This window comes from Microcaecilia unicolor, chromosome 8 (assembly GCF_901765095.1).
Source record: "Microcaecilia unicolor chromosome 8, aMicUni1.1, whole genome shotgun sequence".
Classification (NCBI taxonomy): Eukaryota; Metazoa; Chordata; class Amphibia; order Gymnophiona; family Siphonopidae; genus Microcaecilia; species Microcaecilia unicolor.
In genome coordinates, this window is record NC_044038.1 from 14,162,706 (window position 1) to 14,181,593 (window position 18,888).

General features: G+C 47.9%; 1 protein-coding gene across 1 annotated transcript in view; it reads right to left on the reverse strand.

Moving 5' to 3' along the window:
* The window catches only part of SDK1 (sidekick cell adhesion molecule 1), a 734,579-nt gene that overhangs the window by 210,535 nt on the left and 505,156 nt on the right, over positions 1-18,888 (reverse strand). Inside the window, exons 23-25 of the mRNA XM_030212035.1 lie at positions 14,449-14,558; positions 11,748-11,898; positions 6,886-7,123 (exon numbers count right to left, since the gene is read on the reverse strand). Of these exons, the coding sequence (XP_030067895.1) occupies positions 6,886-7,123; positions 11,748-11,898; positions 14,449-14,558 (499 nt within the window). The remainder of the gene's footprint in view (positions 1-6,885; positions 7,124-11,747; positions 11,899-14,448; positions 14,559-18,888) is intronic.

Consider the following 18,888-nt stretch of genomic DNA (forward strand, 5'->3'; position numbering starts at 1 on the left):
GCCAGTTAAACACTGTTAGCAATAGTGTTCCTATTTAATTAACATGCAATAACAAAAATTAAGTATTTCTAGAAGCTCCAGAAGGCCCAAACTCCTGATAATGCCTTTTTAATCTTAACCTACTATACCATGTTTGTCTGTTTCTCTAGCAGACTTTGAATTATTTACTGATCGCGGGATGCAGATGAATGCCTGCCAGCATTACAGAACAGTCATGTGAACTGCGACACCAGCCAGAATAAAACCAACATTTCAAACAATCATTTTGTGTAATTGGGAGCAGGTAAATTGCTAGAGAACTTCCTAATCTTTGTTCATAATGTGCCAGGAGGTAATGGTATACCGACAGAATTTCAAACAAACTAACAAGTGCTTCATTTCATCTGGATTGCTCTAAAGCTTTTGACACCATATGTTATGTCAGCTGAAGAAGTGAGCCCTTGGCTCCTAGAAAACTATGATAGACTGGTGGTCTCAGGTCTGTAGGCCAACGTGACCAGCGAAGATTAGCACCTCAGAAAAGGAGGGGCAGGAAACAGGCGTAAACAGAGAAAAGGAGAATAGCTTATCCCCTCTGATTCAGGAACAGACACAGGAGCTTCACAGGATTCCACTCACACATAGAAGCTAGCGGCTACACAGGAACAGACTCAATACAGTGACGTAAGCGGCTTCACAGGAACCGACTCATACACTGAAGTAAGCGGCTTCACAGGAACCGACTCATACACTGAAGTTTAGCGGCTACACAGGCACCGACTCATACACTGAAGTAAGCGGCTTCACAGGAACCGACTCATACACTGAAGTAAGCGGCTACACAGGAAACCACTCACATATTGAAGCTAGTGGCTACACAGGAACCCACTCACCGGGGGCATAGCCAGACCTTGGCGGGAGGGGGTCGAGAGCCCGAGGTGGGGGGCACAGTTTAGCCTGCCTCCCCCAGTCGCCGACCCCCCACCACCACTTTCAAACCCCCCCTGCCGCCGCCGACTCCCCTCCCACCACTGCCACCAGGTACCTTTGCTGGCGGGGGTCCCCAACCCCTGCCAGCCAAAGTCTTCTGCTTTCACTGATCTGTTTCTGATTCCTAACGTCCTGCTTGCCCGTCCTGCATGGGACTACATACAGGATGTGCATGCTGTACGTCGGGAGTCAGGACTGACAGAAACAGATCAGAGAAGGTGCCAGAGACCGGTGCTGAAGAAAACTTCGTCTGGCGGAGGTTGGGGAACCCCGCCAGCAAAGGTACCTGGTGGTGGAGGGAGGGGGGATTGAAAGTGGCAGGGAGGGGCGGCGGCAGGATCAAAAGTGGTGGGAGAGGGTTGGCGGCAGGGGGAGGTCAAAAGTAGAGGGGGCCAGGGCTAAATCTGTGGCGGCCCATGCCCCTGTGGCCCCACCTAGCTACGCCCCTGCCACTCACATACAAAAGCTAGTAGCTACACAGGAACCCACTCATATGCAGAAACTAGTGGTTTCACAGGAACCCACTCACACATAGAAGCTTGCGATTTCACAGGAACCCATTCATATACTGAAGTGTAATGCTTCTGAGGAACCCACACAGCGAAGCAAACTGTGCCAAGTAGAAAAGAAGAAGGCATCTCAGGACCCACAGAAGAGTGTAGCATCTAGGGTGGCTAACGATGTGAAAGCGCCAAACCCTGGTCTGAAGGAGTCAAGTGCCCTACCAGGCGTCTGACATCACTTCGGGTCTTGCACGCACTGGCGTGGCCCCAACGATGCCTCATGGGATGGTGGGGGGCGGGCTCAACTCTTCATCTAAGCGTGGGGTCTGGTGCTGATCCGGAAGTCATGGTAAGACCATGACACCATAGCACACAAGATGCTTTTATCAATTTATGGAAGATGAGGTTTCAAGATATCAATCATGATTGCACTCCAATTAGAATAATGTGGCAGTAGGGCCCCCGTAGGCTGCTAGTAGCACTGTTCTTATTTAACATTTTTAGGAATAAACTGAAGGAGGAAGAACAGAACCTTTTGCAGGTGACAACAAACGTTTTTTATGTTTACAGTAGGATGAGGATGTCCTGGGATAGGGCTCCCCAAATTGTTCAAGAGAACAGGCACATGGTTAGACCTACCAACCAGAAACACAACAAAATCAACACGAACATACCTAAATCTCCACCACCCAAGCTGCAAAGGACTCAAATACAAATCAACCTATGCATCCAGCTTCTCTTATATAAGCACACAACTTGGAACGCACTACCGACCGTCGTGAAAACAACATACGACCACCTAATCTTCCCTAAAGACTAACCTGTTCAAAAAGGCATACTCAAACGACCCAACCTAAATGCCTTAACCCCGCAACACAACAATATAAATGCTTGTACTGGACATAACCTACTCTTCCCCTTATGACCCCCAATGTGTCTATCAATCCTGATCATTATTCTGTTATAACCTCACTTTGTATTTGTTCATGCCGGTATTGGTGACTGCCACTACTGTACTATGTAAGCCACATTGAGCTTGCAAATAGGTGGGAAAATGTGGGATACAAATGCACTAAATAAATACATCAGAAGTGCATATGGGGTGGAGAAGCTGCCCACTGAAGTTTGCTGGGCAGGGGAGACTACCCTCGGAGTTTTCTGAGTTTGTCACTATGCCCTTGAATGATTGTCTTCTTTGGCTGGTACAACCTGGGAACCCTGCCAGCCTTGTTGCGATTACTGCTGCTGCACATGAAAACATCTTTGCATGGCAGATTCAGTAATGGGCAGAATAGAAAGAAGACTTATGAGGAATTGTTTGGGGACCTCTGCCCTAGGAAATGAGCAGAGAAATGGCAGAGACCGTTTAATTAGGCAACATTGGTTTAAATACTAACCAGGAAGCAGGTATCTTTGAAAGCCCATTTATGCAGGTGAACAGCTAAGAGGGAATTTCATGAAGTCATTATCATGCATATGTGGCTACAGACACACAGAAATGGCCTCTTACAAAATACTGACCAGTGTAAAGGTGACATCATGACATGATGGTGTGTACACCAGTGGTATAGCTATGGGGGCCTTGGGGGCCTGGGCCCCCCCAAATTGGATTCAGGCCTCCCAAAGTCTGCTGGTTGGCTGGTGGGGGTCCCCAAGCGCCGCCAACAGAAGCCTTCCTCCAGCGATGTTCGCCACTACGCTCTCTGCCCTGTTCCAACCCCACTCACATGCACGCATGCTCAGTTTTAGTGAAATTGAGCATGTGTGAGGTTTCTCCCATGCTCAATTTCATTAAAACTGAGCATATACATGGGGGGTGGGGGTGAAGAAGAAGATTAGGCAGCGTGGCAGTGAACATCGCTAGAGGAAGGCTAATGTGCGTGGGGCTTGGGAACCCCCGCCAGCCCAGGTATGCGGGGTTGCGGTGAGGGCGCAGAGCAGCAGAGAGGTGGGACAAAATTTGACCCCCCACTTTGGGTTCAGCACCCCCCACTCAAATTGAGATCTGGCTATGCACCTGGTATACACTGGCAGTAGTTACGTACAGGGGTGAAGCGTAGAATCTGAAAGCAATGCATAAGTACATAAGTAATGCCATACTGAGAAAAGGCCAAAGGTCCATCGAGCCCAGCATCCTATCCCCCGACAGCGGCCAATCCAGGTCAAGGGCCCCTGGCAAGCTTCCCAAACGTACAAACATTCTATACATGTTATTCCTGGAATTGTGGATTTTTCCCAAGTCCATTTAGTAGCGGTCTATGGACTTGTCCTTTAGGAAACCGTCCAAATACTTTTTAAACTCTGCCAAGCTAACCGCCTTCACCACGTTCTCCGGCAACGAATTCCAGAGTTTAATTACGCGCTGGGTGAAGAAACATTTTCTCTTATTTGTTTTAAATTTACTACACTGTAGTTTCATCGCATGCCCCCTAGTCCTAGTATTTTTGGAAAGCGTGAACAGACGCTTCACATCCACCTGTTCCACTCCTCATTATTTTATATACCTCTATCATGTCTCCCCTCAGCCGTCTCTTCTCCAAGCTGTATAGCCCTAGCCTCCTTAGTCTTTCTTCATAGGGAAGTCGTCCCATCCCTGCTATCATTTTCGTCGCCCTTCGCTGCACCTTTTCTAGTTCTACTATATCTTTCTTGAGATGCAGCGACCAGAATTGAACACAATACTCAAGGTGTGGACGCACCATGGAGCGATACAACGGCATTATAACATCCTCTCACCTGTTCTCCATACCTTTCCTAATAATACCCAGCATTCTACATGCACACTTAAGAGTGGCCATTTACACCTGCCCTGCAATTTCTACCATTTACACTAGTATTTTACAAAGACAAGTAGGTGTTTCTTGTCTTTATATATTAGCACCTAAGTAGGTGTCTACTTAACCTACTTAACTGTCACTGAAATGCTTTGATGTTTCCATGCATATCTCCTGGTCTCTCACTATCCACCCCCACCCTGTTAGACTGTCACTGAAATGCTTTGATGTTTCACTTGTATATACTGTCATCTACCAACATTTGCTTATTTCCGATCTGACGAACAAGGGCAACCTTCGAAAGCTAATCAAGAAATATATTGTTATGTCCAATAAAAAAGGTATCATCTTATTTTCTTTTCCATGTTTTATTTTGTTTTATTTCTATTATTATCTTTAAAAGTGGACTAACACGGCTACCACACCTCTCTACTTAACCTCTTAAACCAGATGCCCTGTTATACAATTATACTCCACAAAGCGACAGTCTGAAAACCATCCTCCCTCATAGGCCGACGTTCAGAACTACCCCGATAAGCCAACAACGCAGAAACCTAGCTCACCAATGCTCAAAGGAAATGGTATTCAAATTATATGTGTGCTGTAAAAGCGAAAGCAAGGGGGAACGTGCTTGGTGCATATGCAGAAGAGTTTTGCGGTAAACTTGCCTCCTGTGCGCATGCACCTGGCAAACCCAAAAGTGAAGCACCAATTTGCGTCTTCTCTCTGCACCTATAAAAATATAAGCATTTGAGGTTTGTTTGTTTTTTTTAACTTGGAAGGCTTATATTTAAATGCAGGAAACAGGAGCCAATATGTGTTTTCACTTCTGAGTTTGCTCTGATTCACACACATTCATCTCTCACTACCAGTGCTTAGGGGCTTGCAAGGACTTCTTTCTGCTTCCAAATTATATAAAAATTTGCAGATTTTAAAGAAAGAATCATGAGACATCCTCTGAGCTGGCGTTATTTTTCAGTGGTAAGAGTGGCTTTATTTTGTGCACTGTCTGAGCATTGGGAGGAAATAGGAAATGACCTCAGTGCTATTTACACTAATCTTTGGTGCATGTTGTCCTCTGCGCTAGAGCCTCGGAGCATTCTGCGCTCACTAACGCGGGTGCTAATTGCCTCTAGGGCCCACATTTGCAAGTAGATGATCAAAACCCTGCACTGTTCCAAACAGCGCTCCAAAAATAGTGCTGGAACAGCACGGGACATTATTAGACCTATGATCAGACATAACTGCATGCAAATTTAAGCACGCAATTAATCTCTGATCATGGGGTAGAAGTGCGGGAGAACTATGCCTAAGCATGCGCTCAGCACAATCCTCTCACACTTGTTTGACAGGTCTGGGCTGTCAAAAGCCCAAACCTATCAAACACAGGGACTGGAGGTCCATGGGACCACCAGGCCCCAACTACCCCTGCCCTGAGCAATGGGGGCTGGAGGTCCGGTGGACCTCCGGTCCCCCCGATGATTCCCCCCCCCCACTCCCCTCAACATTTCCAAAACAGTCCCTGGTGGCCCAGTGGGTGACCAACCTCCCCCCCGCCCACGAGCGACAGGGGGCCTGGAGGTCTGCTGGACCTCCTGTCCTCCCCCTGCGATCCCCCCCACCAAGGTTCAGGGAGGGCTGGAACACTGGTCATTTGCAGCAGCATTTAACTGTTTATTGCCACTCAAAAAAAGGCCCAGTTAGCACTGAAAATAAAGTCAGCAATAATAGGGGCATTCCGGTTAAGTCCTGATATTCGGAACTTAATTGGCCAGGCGTAGCAGCCATATAAGTCCGATTAAAGGCAGGTCTACCTTTGCCTGTTAAGCCATGACTGGTTAAGCCTGAATATTGACTAAAGCAGTCATGTGCTAGCCGGCGTTGAAAAGCCCAGATATTCAATGCCGGTTGCCGGAAATGGCCCGGCATTGAATATCTGGGTTGAACGCCGGCAGCGGCAGTAAAAGTCCACTGCCACTGAATATCCCGCTCACTGGCATATATCTGGTTAATGGCACTTGAAAACTGGCTGGCTAAAACCTAATGGAGTCTGTCCTAGAAGCTAGATGGATTTGTGACTTTATTAGGCAAATTAATTCAGTAGACTTGATATTCAAACTGTGAGGACTAGTGACATGATGTTGAGATGTAACAGAGTTGTTTTCTTTTTTTATTCTGAATGGACAAGCACCAATCTGATTGTAAAACTGAGCAGAAGATATGGTTGGGCAAATTGGATAGGCCATATGGTCTTTATCGGCTGTCAATTTATCTGTTTCTATATAACCATAGATTTGACTCTGTAGTTCCCAGCTAAGGCTTTGAAAATTTATCTTGTTCCTAAATCCACTAAATCCAATTGCAGGCAATTAAGTTATGGCAATTTATAAACTAATGCCTAGGTTGCTGTAATACAGAAAGCACAATGCACTTCATTTATCCCGACACCTCTGATGTTTCCACCTTTAACATTAAGGTTCTCTGTACCAGCGTCCTGAACCCAGACAATTTCTCTCCCTCAGTCAATGAATTAAATCAGAAAATTAATAAAAAAAAACCTGAAGAAAACATTTTCCTTTCAAGAAAATAAGACATATCAAAGCGGCTTGCCAGTAAAAAAAACGTTGTTCTTTCCTTACCTGATTCCCGTGTGCGACCTTTAACTAACTCACTCCATGGACCTGGTCCAATGGCATTGAATGCTTGAATCTGTAGCTCATATTCCACCCATTCTTCCAAATCCTCGATAGTATAATCTCTTTCCAGCCGGTCGCTTATCACCTGCGTCAGTGGTGGGCCCTGCAGATCTGCTGGCCAGTATTTAATCCTGTAGCCCACCGATTCAGGGTTTCCATTGTACTGTGAATCAGGAAGTGGCTGGCAATAAGCAGCAACAAGGGAGAACTAGTGAACACACAGAATATCAGTACCGCACCGAGCTGCTAAAAGAAATTGTTGTACCGACAAGGTGAGAGGATCGGCTCAGTGAGTGTTTTTGTTTCCAAGCAGCTTTTGCATGGTTTTGATGTTCAGCTTTATACAATGTCTTTCTTATGTTCTGAGTTGTACTTATTTATTTACCGTATTTTTCGGACTATAAGACGCACCGGACCATAAGACGCACCTAGGTTTTAGAGGAGGGAAATAGGAAAAAAAAAATTTTCCTCTTTCCCTCCTCTAAAACCTAGGTGCTCCGGTGCGTCTTGTCCGGGTTTTGGACCTCCGTCCCATACTTACAGGATTCCGTGTTCCCTGGTGGTCTAGTGACGTCGGGGCAGGAAAGAGCCCCCTCTTTCCTGCCCATCGCGCTGCTCTCCGTGCTTCTCAATGCTTTCCGACGGTCTCGGCGAGATTCAAAATGGTCGCCGAGAATCTCGGCGGCCATTTTGAATATCGCCGAGACCGTCGGAAAGCATTGAGAAGCACGGAGAGCAGCGCGATGGGCAGGAAAGAGGGGGCTCTTTCCTGCCCCGACATCACTAGATCACCAGGGAACATGGAATCCTGTAAGTACGGAACGGAGGTCAAAAAACGCTACTTTCGGACTATAAGACGCACCCCCCATTTTCCTCCCAAATTTTGGGGGAAAAAAGTAGTCCGAAAAATACGGTATTTATTTATTTGTAGCATTTGTATCCCACATTTTCCCACCAATTTGCAGGCTCAATGTGGCTTACATTTGCCGTAATGGCGGTTGCCATTTCCGGGTAACAGAATTACAAATGGTGTTGCATTAAGGTGCGTACATACATAGTAACATAGATGGAACATAACATACATGGAACAGTTCATGGTCTATATATATACCATGTGCGTACATACATGGTAAGGAAGAATACATTATGGTATTGCATGCAGGTTCCTGAGTGATAATTGGATTATAACATACATACATTATCATAATGTCTTGTAGAGAATAATTTCTTTTACCATTTCTTATGCATTAAGGGCCCCTTTTGCAAAGCGGCGGTAAGCCCAACGCAGGTTTACCACTCGCTAAACAGGAAATGTCACTGGGCTACCGCAGCAGCCCGGCGGTACTTCCCACCCCCAGCGTGCTGTCATATCTGGCGCTACAAAAAAATATTTATTTTTGTTGCGCCGGGGTGTACCCGGCGGTAATTGGGCAGAGCTGCGCCCTGCCCGGTTACCGCTAGGTTAGCACTGGAGCCCTTACCGCCACCTCAATGGGTGGCAGTAAGGGCTCCCCCCCCCCCCAAAAAAAAAGATGATCACGTGGTAAGTGCTTTACTTGCCGCAAGGCCACTTCCTCCAGAAAAGAAAGGCTACCCTTTTACCAGCTGCGGTAAAAGGAGGCCTCGGCGTGAATCAAAACTACATGCCGATGCCGCCCCCTTTTGCTGCAGCTTGATAAAAGGGGCACTAAAAAGATAAAATAAATCATATTACTTGCTCATTTCTTATTTTGTATTTAGTTCAGTTCAATGGTAGTACTTTGATGGGAGTTCTGAAAAATTTTCTCTAGAGGTTAGACCCCTGTGTCATACAAAATGGAAGACAACAAACCCCTCAGATCAATGTTCAGCTGGTGGCGGTCAGCATATTTTTAAACAGTTACTACTGCGGGCAAAATTAAGCCCCAATATTCAATGCCGGGCTATGTCAAGATACCGGGCTGTTATGCGGGTTCCAGCTGAATATCTGCCGAGCCTGGATAGGGATATCTGGCCAGGTCCAACCTCCCCAATCCAATTCCCACTCCCTTCCCCATAGAAGATCCTCTGACCCCCATCAAGGATTCTCCCACCCAGGGCCTCCGTTTCCGATCCCTGGTGGTGTAGTAGAGAAACAGCAGGAGCGACGTCCACGCCCTCTTGTGAAATGCTATGAGTTTACTGCTATCGGTCGTGGAAGCCATTATGAAGTGGGAGCAGGGGCAAACTGACTATTGGAACAGCAATCAGGTCAGCGGCAGAAGGCAGGAAAGAGTGAGGTTCTTTCTTGCCCCGAAAGGCCACTAGACCACCAGAGTGTGTTAAGGTACATTCGGGGAGAGCCCCTTGATGCTCAGGGGGAGGCCAGCCCGCCTACCCAGAAACCCGGACAAATGGGCATGCTGGAAAAAAAACACCCAGACCCCCAACAGTCCCCTGAATAAGAGCACATGTCCGGAGGAACCTGGACGCAAGGTATCCTGAAGTTGGGGTGGGTCAGATGCTCTTCCAGCAGGTGGGAGGGGGATAGCAGTGCTCTTCCGGGGAGGGAGGGTGGAGAGTGGGAGGGGAGATACAGCACTTCAGATCACTCCCAGAAGTAATGTGTGTGCCGACCAATATTCAGTGCCTCGCACCTGCATAGCTAATCAGGCAAAGTCAGGATTGATATTTATGTGGTCTTACATGCCCGGTTAGTTTTGTGGAGACTATCAGTGAATATTGCCGGCACCCGCATGACTCCTGTCTCCTCCCCTCCACTCCTGGAAAGCCCCTCTCCTGCCTGGTGTTAGGATGGCTGGTTAGTGTCAACATTCAGTGGCACTGCCTTGGTTACATGTCACTGACTACTGATGACTGGCCCGCTGAGCATGGTTTAATCTAGCAGGAGTCTCTCATGCCCACAAATCGTTTTGAATATCGGGTCCCTTGTTTTTATCTACTCTCTTTCTCTTAATGGCTTACCCTTATCAAAGACTCTGCGGTGCTAGACTTCCCTATTCATAAATTGCCTGACAGAAGCAAAAAAGAATGATGCAGTCCTCTGGAGGCCGAGGAATTCACCTGAGACACATGCCTGACCTCCAACAAACAAGGAACCAGGAATGGACCAAACATCTAACTATCATTACACAGAGTCCTATTTGTGGGCAGTTCAGTAACCAGAAAGGATATTTCTCAGTAACTGCATAGGTCACTCCTCCGGGGCTACAGCAATAGAGCTGACCAGATGTGTGACTTTTGTTCCCATAGTCGTGCGATTAGGAAACTTTGGAAGAATTTGCTATAGCCCATGTATAAAGAAACATAAAGTTAGATATTCTGCCTGTGGCGGTCTGCAGTTTTTAAGCTCCTTATGGCTGCAGGTGGAATTAACCCCACAAAGTTAATACTGGGCCACTGAATATTCAGGTTATGTGTGGTCGTGCAGAAATGAATTAGGCACTGGCCGATATTCAGACTAGTGCCCACTTAGCTTCGTGGATAACGTTAGAAAAGCCCTTTTGCTGTCCTAACTTTATGTGCTTATGTCATCTCTTAGCAGACTGAATATCAGTTAAGTTTTGGCTCCGCCCCAGCAGTGCCAAGCAGCAGATCACAGAAGGAAAAATCCTTTTAAAACACTTTATTCAGGTGAGGATCTTCTTAGTTCTAGATCTCACAAGAATAAAGTGTTTTAAAAAGTCTTCTTTTGTGTAGTGGCGTAGCAAGGGCGGGGCGGTGGAGGTGGTCCGCCCCGGGTGCACACTGCTGGAGGGGTGCAGAGAGCAGCAGTGCGCCTGTCGGCTCCGCTGGTTCCCTGCTCCCTCTGCCCCGGAACAGGTTACTTCCTGTTCCGCAGCAGAGGGAGCCAGCGGAGCCGACAGCTGCGCGGCTGCTCTATGCAGCTAAGAATGCACCTGGGGGGGGGGGTGTCATCGCGCCGGGGGTGTGTGTCGTGCTGCACCCTGGGGGGACGGACGCCGCTGCACATGGGGAGGGGGGTGCGCAGCGGCGATCCGCCCCGGGTGGCAGCCGACCTAGGAACGCCACTGCTTTTGTGATCTGCTTCACTGCACTACCATTTTGGATTTTGTGGATCGCTTGCCCTGCTGATTCCTTGAACCCACTAACCAGACAGTGCCTGAGCAGTCGCAGGCCATATTCAGTGGCACCACTCACTCAAGTGCTGCTGAATATTGCCAGATGGCCAGTTCTGTAGGGTTTAGGAGGCCCTTTCGCTAAGGTGCGTAGGCGCCTACGAGTTTCCAACGTGCGTCAATTTGGAACTGCCACCTGGCTATGGCGTGCCCCGGGCGGTACTTCCATTTTTTACGCACATCTAATACACACGCAGAAAATAGTTTTTATTTTCTATCACGTGGCGCTAACTGGGCGGTAATCAACAGTGAACACACGCTGATGATTACCGCCCAGTTAATGAGTGAGACCTTACCGCTAAGTCAACGGGTGGCAGTAAGGTCTCAGGCCCAAAATGGACGTGCACCAATTTTAACATTTTTGAAGGCGCGCTGAAAAATGGACCTGTGCGTACCCAATACAGCGCAGGACATTTTTCGGCGCACCTTAGTAAAAGGACCTCTAACTGAGCAGCAGCCTATTCTGTCCAGCTAAAACCTTTTGAATATCGGGTCCACAATATCAAACGAGTCAAAACAGAGGGCAGACCCATCCACATCGCCAAGGGATCAAGAGGTACCTTACCCAGAAAAAAGCTTCTTGAAAAAAAATACAACTAAAGAATCAGACAAGAAATAATTTCTCTGATTTGGAAAGCTCATGTTGCTAATAGCAATTTTTTTTTTTTTTTTGGCTGCAACACTTACCACCCAACGGATCCACAGGCTTGTTTCACTAGCAGTGTGCATGGTGACACTTCCTGGTGCGACGTCTGGAGGAGCCTGCAGTGTCTGCATCACACGAGATGGCTGGCTAAAAGGACTTGCGCCTACAATATTTTCCTTTCTCAGTCGGAATCTGAAACGTCACGTTAAAAAGAGGGTGAGCGCGGGCTCTCAAGCGTTAAGTTAAATGACTTTAAAACAAAAAGCAAAGGTGAAGCAACTAACAGGAAGAGTTGGTGAGCAAATACACAGCATTAAAGAACTTGAATTGTGTGCATAAAAAATAGTGTGCACTAGGCAGGTGCACTGTTTGCCTTCAATCTAGGCACTATTGCTTCTGGATTTGCACTCGTATTTTATAAAGTCAATGTGTCTTTACTAAAGAGTGCCAAAATAAGTGCCTTCCTGCTCACTTAGGGCTTCTTTTACAAAGCCGTGCTCAGGGCCGCCGGGAGACTGAGCCGGGCCCGGGCCAAGGCTGCCCCTGTCACCTCCCTCTCCTGATCTCAGGTCGCCGGCGCTGCAGTCCCCAATCTCCACCCACCCACCCCCATCGACAGCCCCCCTCCGTCCGCCACCGGGCCCCCTGCATTCAAATCGGCAGCCCCTCACCTCCGTGTGAAAGCAGCAGATCGCCTCCCTTCGGGCCCTCCCTCACTGTGCCCCGCCCTCGTGGAAACAGGAAGTTGCATCAGATGAGGGCGGGACTCAGTGATGGAAGGCCCGAGGGGAGGCGATCTGCCGCTTTCACATGGAGGTGAGGTGCTGCTGATTTGAATGTAGGGGGCCCGGTGGCGGGCGGAGAGGGGCTGTCGGCGGAGCTGAGGGCAGGCAGGTGAGACCGGGGACTGCAGCACCGGTGGCCTGGGAGCAGGACAGACCCCAGCGCTGGGCCCCCCTTGGAGGCCCGGGCCTGGGGAATTTTGTCCCCCCTGCCCCCCCTCTCGGTGGCCCTGGCTGCGCTAGCGATTCCTACGCAGCAAATGAAAAGAAGCCCATAGGAACTGAATGGGCTTCCTCTCATTTGCCGCACCGAGAATCGGTGTGGCTTCTAGGATACCCTGTTATACAACTACCCCGTAGATGCTGAACAGAAACAAAAATATTAAGCAGATTCTGTAAATGGAACCTACATTTGAACACAGATCTCAGATCTGCGTGCAAACGAATTAGTTAACAAGTCGTCAACAATTATTGATGTTAATTGGCACTAATGAGGATTTGCATGTGGTTCTGTAACACTGTGTGTCTAAATTGTCTTATGTGCTATGAAAAAGGTGCATTTCCAAAGTTTAGGGACAGTGTTATAGAAAAGGGTCACACTTGCACGTCCAACTGCCATCAGTTGAACGTGAGGATTTACACCAGGTTTCACCAGACTTAAGGCCTCGTGCCTAACGTTGAGCGCTGGAATCGGTGCTAAGCGCTATTCTATAAAAGGCAGTTTGGTTATCTACTCCAAATGGGAAAAGCTCTTGAGGAGTTTAAAATTCAGTTGAAAAATGTTGGCTTCTCTACTTTGATATGTACATTTTACATTTACAGGGGAAGGGCGCCCATCTTCTGACACAAATCGGGAGATGGGCGTCCTTCTCTCAGGGTCGGCATAATCGAAAATCGATTTTTTGCGTCCTCAACTGCTTTCCATCGTGGGGATGACCAAAGTTCACGGGGGCGTGTCGGCGCTGTAGCGAAAGCGGGACTGGGGCATGATTAAGAGATGGGCATCCTTGGCCGATAATGGAAAAAAGAAGGGCGTCCCTGACGACCATTTGGCTGACTTTACTTGGTACATTATTTTTCACGACCAAGCCTCGAAAAGGTGCCTGAACTGCCCAGATGACCACTGGAGTGAATTGGGGATGACCTCCTCTTACTCCCCCAGTGCTCACCAACCCCCTCCCACCCCAAAAAAAATTTTTTAAACATTTTTTGCCAGCCTCTATGCCAGCCTCAAATGTCATACCCAGCTCCATCACAGCAGTATGCAGGTCCCTGGAGCAGTTTTTAGTGGGTGCAGTGCACTTCAGGCAGGCCGACCCAGGCCCACCCCCTCTCCACCTGCTACACATGGTGGTAAATGTGAACCCTTCAAAACCCACCCAAAACCCACTGTACCCACAAGTGCCTCTCTTCACCCCTTAGAGCTATGGTAGTGGTGTACAGATGTGGGGAGTGTTTTTTTTTTTTTTGGGGGGGGGGGTTGGGGGGTTCAGCACACAAGGTAAGGGAGCTATGCACCTGGGAGCAATTTCTGAAGTCCACTGCAGTGCCCCCTAGGGTGCCCAGCTGGAGTCCTGGCATGTGAGGGGGACCAGTGCACTACGAATGCTGGCTCCTCCCACGACCAAATGCCTTGGATTTGGTCGTTTTTGAGATGGGCGTCCTCGGTTTCCATTATGGCCGAAAACCGGGGACGACCATCTCTAAGGTCGACCTAAATGTTGAGATTTGGGCGTCCCCCACCGTATTATCATAATGAAAGATGGACGCCCATCTTGTTTCAATAATACGAGTTTCCCCGCCCCTTCGCCAGGACGTCCTTAGAGATGGGCGCCCCTAGAGAAGGGCATCCCCGTTCGAAAATGCCCCTCCACGTAGGCTATAATGTGGCTGTAAAGTGCATCAGACGCTCATGAAGTAAAAGGGCTTCACTGTTATATATTTAGAACCCCTGACTCACCTGTAATAAGTGTATGGGGTGAGGTTTGGGATCTCCAGCATCTGGGCTTCAGAATCAGTCTCAGTCTCGTAAAGACTCAGCCACTCTTCCTCATCACCCACCACTCCAACCTAGTGAGGAGAAAACCAGCAAAAAGCCTCAGCTTTATGATATAAAGCAATGCAATCTAGACCCTGTGTTTCAATTAACATTAATCACTTACTCAACCAGGAAAGATCTCACAGGAGGAGGAGGAAGGGACCAAATTTGGACTTGTGACGGCACTAAATTTCCTGCTTTCTTTTCCTCCTGATAAGACGGAAGTATCATTGTTCTATAGTTAGTCGATGTCAGTGAATCAGGACACCCAGTGTGCGCAATTGCCTGGTACAAGTGTGTTGTGAGGTTGCTTAAGGGGATCTGTCTTGTTCGAACAACCATTTTTCAAGGAAGCTTTCAGAAACATACAATATGAGTAGCATTGACTCTGATTCCATTTTAAAAATATGAACGAAACCTGGATTTAAGGCAACAAGACAAGCCCAGCCCAGAGAGGTTAAACATAGATAAGAAATGCAAGTTTTATGAATTATAAATCCAAAGATGCTTCTCTTCCTCATGATCAGTGAAGTCACGAGCCGCGGACCTGCATATGCCATGAGATAGAAAGGAAAGACTTCACGTGCTTCCACGGGGTGAAAGAACACACAGAAACACAATTCCACGCGAAGAGAGCCTCGGTTTTAAAGAGATCCAAGGGGTCGCTATTCAGAAGCTCCTCCTTTCCAGATTAGTGCTTCTCACTGGGACCTGCTACTGATTTTCAGCAGTGTCATCCTGATAATGATGCTGAAAATCTTTACTTCCTACCCTGACACTATCCAGACAGTGCGGGAGTGGTCAAAGGCGGAGAAGCAAGTTATCTGGGTATCACTGATATTCAGTGCCAGTAAGCAGATTACTATCTGGAGTAAAATCATGGGCATAGTTTGGGGGTGGGGGGGTGGGGTGAGGAGGGGCATCAACCTCCCGAACGAGCTGCCACCTGAGTGGAAAGCCTCTGGATTGCTACCCCATTTTTCTTGCCTGGCATCCCCCTCCCCCGACTGAGAGGTGCAGCTGCAGCGGCATCTCTCTTTCTCTCCTTGTAGCCCCGTGGCAATCGGTATCGCTCTCCCCTTCCCGAGTCCTCCAATCCCCCGAGCCGCCGGCAGCTTCTGTGAGAAAGCAGTAAGCACGCTGCTTTTAGGCCTGCCCCGGAAGCCTTTCTCTGTCCTTCAGCTTCTTGTTCCCGCGTAGATCGGGAAGCTGTAGGAGACAGAAGGGCTTCCGGAGCAGGTTTAAAGCAGCACGCATACCGTTTTCTCGCCGAGACTGCTGGCGGCTCAGGGGATTGGAAGATTCGGGGGAGGGGAGCGATACCTGGTGCCGCGGGGCTGGGAGAGAAAGAGAGATCGGAAGACTCCAGTGCTGCTGCTGCAACAGCGGTGATAACGGGCCCCACGGGGCTAGAAGGGGAGCGAAACAGTAAGTCTTCACAGTTGCTTAATTAAAAGAATCAACAGTGCAAGTTTTTCTCTGTGCAGGGAGCTATGCAATTTTTAAATAACCCATTTATCTGGGTATGAGTTTTTAGGACATTTCCCTCCTTTTGTGTGTATATCCATAGGAAACAAAATGCTTCGTTTGTTCGGACTTCTTTATTACTTACAGAAAATGAACCAGCAACCTTAAATTGCCATGTGCCACTTTCATATTCAAGGAAACACCATGAGCTGGCTTAACTAGGAGCAATAAAGTTATATAATGATTTCCACAGCCTTCGGCAACTGTTTTGCTGATTTATTTTTGAACTGGCCATATTTGTGAACAGTACATATGTTGCACCAAAAATTAAAATCAAATTCAGCATTATCTTTTCAGTTGAAAAAAAAAAACACACCAAATTTTAAAGGCTGCTAAGAAGAGGGAGGGTAAAAAAAAGATGAAAAAAGCGGAGCGGGAGATAACATGAAATGATGACTAAAGACTAGAGTGAGAAAAAAAGGAAATAAACACAGCTTCTTATTCAATGTTTTTTTTTAAATCTTTTTTTGGGGGGAAATAGCAATAATGAATATGTATGAAATGTATATATGCAAATGATATTCTGGCTTCCTATTCAGTGTTTTTAACTTTTTTGGGAATGATAATGAATATATATGAGCTGTATATATGCAAATGATATGCTAATGTGCCACACACCACCCTTTTTCCCCCTCCCCCCTCCGAAATGAAACAGTCAAACTACGCCCATGAGTAAAATAGCTGCCCTAACTTATCCGGACAGCTGTCTAGGTACCGGTGTTGATACCCTGATAACATCCGGTGATAATCTTATACTCAGATATTCAGTGCTGGCATTTGGGAATGGTCTGGCGTTGAATATCCAGGTATAAGTTTAGATGCCATGGTCAGCATTTGAAATCAGTGGTGACCTTACATAGTTACATAGTAGATCACGGCACTGAAAGACCTGTAAGGTCCATCCAGTCTGCCCAACTTCGTGTAGAAATATGGGGGGGGGGGGGGGGGGGGGGAACAGCTTTTAACTGATGCCAAATCTGCCAGCAGTTAATAAATCCCAACAAATCAATAAGATTCATAATTATTGTCAACATACACCTGTTTTGTTAAGAAAGTTAGAGTGTAATTGAATAACAAACTTCTTAACTTGTGCAACAAGTTTGTTAATAAGTTACACTAGTTTTCAAAGGGAAAGTGTGTGCAAACTTTATTAGAAAAATACTTCTACACAATTATAATTGCTATTTTGCAAGCACAACATACTTGGCTTATATTACAGACTCAGTTTAATTAGGGACCCCGGTGTCACGGTCCTACCATGCACCAGACAACGGTTCACGCAGGCAGCACACGATGGGTCCTTGGCTGCAGGCCGTATTGCCAGAAGGAGGAGCTGCATCACAGCGTGGGACCTGAACCTCCGTCGCCCTAATGACATCATAAGCCATGGCCCGATTTAACCCCGCCAGTCCAGACCCTTGATGATCTTGCGTCGTAGTAGCCCAGACTGTTTCCTGGTGTTCGTGGGTTCCGAGGCACTGTTTGCTCCTGCCTGGCTGACATCTCTTCATCGTCTGCACGAGTGGGTTCCGGCAGCCATTCTCCATGGCCTGCGTGAGTGGGTTCCGGCAGCCATTCTCCATGGCCTGCGTGAGTGGGTTCCGGCAGCCATTCTCCATGGCCTGCGTGAGTGGGTTCCGGCAGCCATTCTCCATGGCCTGCGTGAGTGGATTCCAGCAGCCATTCTCCATCGCCTGCGTGAGTGGGTTCCAGCAGCCATTCTCCATCGTCTGCGTGAGTGGGTTCCAGCAGCCATTCTCCATCGTCTGTGTGAGTGGGTTCCAGCAGCCATTTTCCATCGCCTGCGTGAGTGGGTTCCGGCAGCCATTCTCCATCGCCTGCGTCAGTGGGTTCCGGCAACCATTCTCCATCGCCTGCGTGAGTGGATTCCGGCAGCCATTCTCCATCGCCTGCGTGAGTGGGTTCCGGCAGCCATTCTTCATCGCCTGCGTGAGTGGGTTCCGGCAACCATTCTCCATCGCCTGCGTGAGTGGATTCCGGCAGCCATTCTCCATCGCCTGCGTGAGTGGGTTCCAGTAGCCATTCTCCGTCGCCTGCGTGAGTGGGTTCCAGCAGCCATTCTCCATCGTCTGCGTGAGTGGGTTCCAGCAGCCATTCTCCATCGTCTGCGTGAGTGGGTTCCAGCAGCCTTTCTCTATCGTCTGCGTGAGTGGGTTCCAGCAGCCATTCTCCATCGCCTGCGTGAGTGGGTTCCAGCAGCCATTCTCCATTGTCTGGGTGAGTGGGTTCCAGCAGCCATTCTCCATCGTCTGGATGAGTGGGTTCCAGCAGCCATTCTCCATCGTCTGCGTGATTGGGTTCCAGCAGCCATTCTCCATCGTCTGCGTGATTGGGTTCCAGCAGCCATTCTCCATCGTCTGGATGAGTGGGTTCCAGCAGCCATTCTCCATCGTCTGCGTGATTGGGTTCCAGCAGCCATTCTCCATCGTCTGCGTGATTGGGTTCCAGCAGCCATTCTCCATCGTCTGCGTGATTGGGTTCCAGCAGCCATTCTCCATCGTCTGCGTGATTGGGTTCCAGCAGCCTTTCTCCATCATCTGCATGAGTGGGTTCCAGTGTTATACAAATAATATATATTTTGTTCTCCACCAATTACCTATGGTAATAAGATAAGAATATGTAAGAAAAAGGGGTATTAAATATTATATTTGTTGAATTACATTAACCTGCACTGCAAGATTTAAAGACGTGCTCAGAACATAAAGACCATATATTTAACTTTAATAATGTTTATTTACAATACAGGTAATGTAATAATGTTACAAGAGAGAGAGGCAGTTTTTAAGAATCTTTCACATGGGAAATGTGCCTTCA